Source organism: Empidonax traillii, unplaced genomic scaffold (assembly GCF_003031625.1).
Source record: "Empidonax traillii isolate 1590-97213 ecotype Southwest subspecies unplaced genomic scaffold, ASM303162v1 scaffold67:size1865537, whole genome shotgun sequence".
In the NCBI taxonomy this organism is placed as follows: Eukaryota; Metazoa; Chordata; class Aves; order Passeriformes; family Tyrannidae; genus Empidonax; species Empidonax traillii.
Window position 1 is genome coordinate 1,637,053 of NW_020955260.1, and position 4,899 is coordinate 1,641,951.

Below are 4,899 nucleotides of genomic sequence, written 5' to 3' on the forward strand. Positions count from 1 at the left end.
GTATTTCTCACAATACCCTGTGGGGAGGTTTAGGTCATAGCTTGGGTTAGATTTTATTATGTGTCTGTTCTCTGTCTTGGAGATTAGGATTTTGTACTGTGTCGGCAGAAAGCAGAGGATATTGAGGGTACACTCATTCCTGGAAAAGGACACCTGGTCCATCTCCAAGCAGCCTGGAGACTGTGTTCCATTAGGACTACATTCTAGAGGAGAGTTACCACAGAAGGACCCCCTGCCCCATCCCCACTGCACAGCCATTCTGCATCTGGAACTGTTCCTTTTGCTAGTGCACTCTTAAGACAATGAAAAACAGATTTAGATGGGGTTTTACAAACATACATATATATACACACACACGCACATATATATATATGTTTCTCCAGTCTTTTCCCTAGATGATCTTTTCTATCTATATGATCTCGATATCTATGTTTCTCTGTTAAAAGGACTTGTGCCAAGAGAAGACCCAAAGGAATAAATTGGTTTCCTCTGTGCCTCAGTCATGAAGAGCCGTGTTCCTTGGTGCTGCCTTAAAGGATCCCTGCAGTGACTCAACCACCACAAGCCTGGCACCCCTTTCCTGCCGCTTTGCCCATCCCAGTGCCTGCCACTCGGTCGTGGGCCCTGCAGCAGGTCAGCATCCACAGCTAAGCAGTAAGGAACTAAAGCTTCAAGTGCCCTGCTAACAGAGCGTCACCCAGGCATAATCCAGGCCCTGACTCAAATTGACAAGGACAGGCTGGGCTCTGAAATAATCTCTTTAAATAGCAGCAGCCATGTCTTTCAAAGGCACTTCCCCCCACAGCCAGCGCTGAGAGCTGCTTACAGCACGTCACCTGCTATTTCCCACCCAGGCAGTGCAGGGCTGACACTTCTCACAGGCAAGTGTGTCCCCTGCCAGCAGTCTCCCAGCTTTGCTTTGCACCAGGAGTTACAATGAATTTTGCAGCACAGTTTCTCTACTCCAGGGTGTTAAAAAACAGAAGTCCCAGGGAGCGCTTCAGGGAAGATGAAGAATACGACCCTTTCTGGCAAAGGTTGGAGAATATTGCTGTCTGACTTAGAGCTAGAGCTCTCCTTTATCCCCCTCAGGGGTCACGGTCAGCCCTTGGGGTCCACCCAGGGCCAGGCCCATGGACATGACAACCCCTGGACCCCTCCTGCCTCCTTATGGTGTCGTAGTTGGAGTTTTGCTTCGCCTCGTTGCTTATTTAGTCGCTGTGCTGTATAGGTAATGCTTTCTTTTTCCTTTCCTTACTTTCTAAAAAAAAGTATAAAAAACCCAAACAGGAAATTGTGATTTTCCAGTATCTCCAAGGGTTCTGTGGATATGAGTTGCTCTTGGAGTCATCCACTGGAAGAAGGGGAGATTTGAATACTTATAGGCCATGGAGTTCAGCTTTTTTATTTCTTCATGAGCACAGTATCAGAAATAATCTTAGAAAGGCTAATGGACTGCTGAAAATTTATCTTGGGTTACCATTTGTCAGATCCTGTTATTACAGGTGTTCTGTGGTTGTCCTTGTTATGGTGCTTATGGTGGTCTTGAATTCCTGTTTTCAGGAAGATGCAGATGGAATTTAAGAGTAATTTAGTGCCCTTGTGTAGCATGAACTGAGGGTGTGCATCCACGTGGCATGGTTGTGTTGTGCAACCTCATTCCTAACCTTTTCTGTAGTTGTTTTCTCCTCCAGTTTTATTATCTGGACACCACTAGCAAGATCACAACCTGCTTTTGCCAGATGTAGTACAAACAAGAGAAAATTCTTGTTTCCTGCATCTTCCCAATAGTCACAGATGTTGCTAATATTTAGAACACAAATTGTTTCAGTGGGTTCAATGCTGTTAATAAACCCTCATGGAACACCAAATGGGAAGACAAGATCACATTTCTGCACTGCCAAAATGGCTTGCCCAAAGTTGCACATGATGTGACCTGTTCTGCAGTAAAACTGTGAATCTTAAACCAGTCCTTTCAGCACAGGACCACTCTTTCCTCTACTTTGATTCGTGCAATTTGTTCTTTATTACAAGTGCATTATGGAGATGTGTTAGTCACCAGAAAACCTCTAAACTCAGAATACATTCAGTTTAGGGAAGAAGTTTAAATACTGCCAAACATGCCAAGCAGATGCCAAATGCTGTGCAGTGTTTGATAGTGATCATTTGACATTGACAGCTGTGAATGTCATTTAAGAACTTTTGAGAGGGATGGGTCTGTGTGAGGGACAGTTGGTTACCTCTGCTTCACCACCTTCTATGAGGGGTGGCCTTCTGAATTGTTCTTGCGTGCAGACTACTTTTTCCAATGTTATGTATTCAGCAGCTGACACCCAGTTGCCACTGCCAGCAGTAAGCAATGACATTTATATAGTGTGTACAGAAGGCTGGCAGTGGATTATGACCACAGATGAAGGCAAATATAGTGCTAGGCTCAGGCTCTGGTAAATCTGACAAACTAAGGAGAGATTTTTATCAGAGGTGATAATGCAGCTTGGTTATTCCTTGCATGAACCTGAGCTTGCTTTGTTGCTGGTGTAGCATCACATGGTTTTGTCAGACCTGTGTACAGGGAGTAGAGTTAAAAAGGCCTGCTTAGTCTCAAGGTTTGGTTATTATGCACCTATCTGTGCTGGATGGTCCCAGTGCATATACTTTTGTCATACAGGCTGGTTACTAAGCCCTGATCTCTTTGTCTTTAAGACACTCTAATAAGTCACCCTGCGGAAGTCTTAGGCAAGTCACTCGATCTGTCTGTGCCCCAGTTTCTGTCAATAAAGTTGAGATAATATGTGCTGAATTTGTCTGTCTGTCTAGAGGAAGATGTTGGTGATTCCTGTGTGATTTAAGAACCCTGCAGTGCAGGGTACTCAGACGCTATATAGTGCAGTAACCTAGAATTCCTGGCAGTGAAGACGACATCTGTTAGGATGCTCCTTGCCATTTTTATCTTAGCAAGCTTCAGTTTTTCTACCATTTCTCTTTCATAAAGTTCCACTTGCACAAGTTGCTGAGATGCTTTTAATAATTGCTACTATTGCAGCATTTGAATGTTTGGAGACAGGGAGAAAGTAGAAAAGTTAGGATGGAACAGGAATGTTTCAGAGCTTTTGAGAAAGGAGATTGCAACAAACAAGGACGGTATCAGAGGAGTGCTTGGACATGGAATTATAGGGATTAATGGAGCTGGGGAAGTTCTGGGTAAAAGGGATTTGGATGAGGGAAAGGGACTTCTCTGTCATATCCTGGAATTACCTCTTCCTCACTCCTGTGAGAGGAAATCCCAGCTGCAGTCACATTGCAGTCATAAGCCAAGCAGGTTGCTCCCCCTGCCTCACCCCGCACACATGACACGCCTCTGCTCAACACTTGGAGGAAAGAGACAGAAGTGACTTTAAAGAGGTCACCTTTTGTTGTAGTAAGTGTTCTGAACTTGCAGACATAAGACCTGAGCCCATTTACCCAGAAAGCAGATGACAAATATGTCTAAAACTGTATCTTACCAATGTCTGTTGGTCACAGTCTCCAGGAAGGTGTTCATGGCATCTGAAGATGATGGCAACATATAGGTATGAGCTTAAAAACCCCCTACGCCCAAAACATAAAAGAAGGAAATAAAAAGTCCACATATAGAGAACATGTGTATATGTGTGTTGATGAGTTAATTACAGGCTAGCCCTTGTTCACTGAGACAGTTTGAAGGGGTATTCAAGCTTAACATTTTACCACTGATCAGCCCAAGCAGGGCATTGGAGTTGGAAATTCATGTCATAGCAAATGGATACATGGATGCTAAAATACTCTGCAGAACTTGTACCATACTGTCAGTCCCTCTTAATGGTGAGTATCATTGTGAATGCAGATGATAAAAGCTGCTGAAGAAATGATGAAGAAATGCCAAGTTTTCGGTCTTGCACTAAAATTTTTCCTTTTGTGACGATTTCATTTCCATCTGCAAAGCAGTATAGTAACATGGGAATGTATGTCCATAATTCCAACTCCACATCTGCCTCAAAATATGTTGTTGGGCTCATTTTGAAAGAGGTACAAAAGCTGCCAAATGGGCCAAATGCCGACGAAGGGTACATCTGCAATCAAAATGGCAACACTGGACAGGCCAAAGAGAAGTCTAACTCTGTGTGTTCTCTAGTAGTGACCAGTAACAGGAGCAGGGAGAAAAAAAAAAGCCAGCTAAGAAGCTTTCTCTCATATGCTTTCATGGAGTCTGCCATGTGAGTGTTTAGAGTCTTCCTAAATCTCAGATTGATTCTTGAATAGTGTGTTTACTGGTCACTACTTCCATTTAGTTGCACATTTTTTTAGGAGCCCATTTATATTGTTGTTGTTATTTATATTGTTGTTGTTCATCATAGAATCCTCTGGCAATGAGTCCTGCAAGCTAATTATTTTCCCTAAGAAGGCAACTTTTAAGTCTTCTGTCTGATACTTTGAGGCATTTATATGATCTCCCCCCTAACATTTACACTGGGAGAAACAATGACTAATCCTTCACAATTTGTTATTCCCTGGATGACTGTGACTGCTGATTTTTTGCTGCTTCAGTTTTAGAAGTTGAGGGGATCCAATACATCACTTTAACCTGTTTAGTCTGTTTCGTGGATCCTGAGGGAGGCAATCTGCATGTGCTTCACTCGATGGGGACATGTAACTGTCCCTCATTGCAGAATATCTGCTTGGACACTTCTTTCTCTGTATAACAAAGGCAACAGTTGTGGTCTTTAGGTGTAGCATGCACTACTGTTTTTTATCTTCCTAAATTATTTTTGCTGGGTTTATTATTTTGTTGGTTTATTAATATTATTATTCTTCAAAATTTGTTTTCCCTAGTGCTGTTTAACTTGATGAAAATTATCAGTACGTTCATGTTTTTTGCAATGG

At 42.7% G+C, this 4,899-nt stretch overlaps 1 protein-coding gene across 4 annotated transcripts in view; it reads left to right on the forward strand.

Moving 5' to 3' along the window:
* Positions 1-861: 861 nt before the first annotated feature.
* The window catches only part of LOC114055813 (L-threonine dehydratase catabolic TdcB-like), a 31,224-nt gene continuing 27,186 nt past the window's right edge, over positions 862-4,899 (forward strand). For 2 of the 4 annotated variants that reach the window (XM_027880305.1, XM_027880308.1), the window contains exon 1: positions 862-1,037. In XM_027880305.1, coding sequence (XP_027736106.1) covers positions 937-1,037 — 101 coding nt within the window. In that variant the 5' untranslated portion in view covers positions 862-936. Of the gene's footprint in view, positions 1,232-4,899 lie in introns of all 4 variants that reach the window. The other 2 variants (XM_027880306.1, XM_027880309.1) reach the window with 1 other exon arrangement.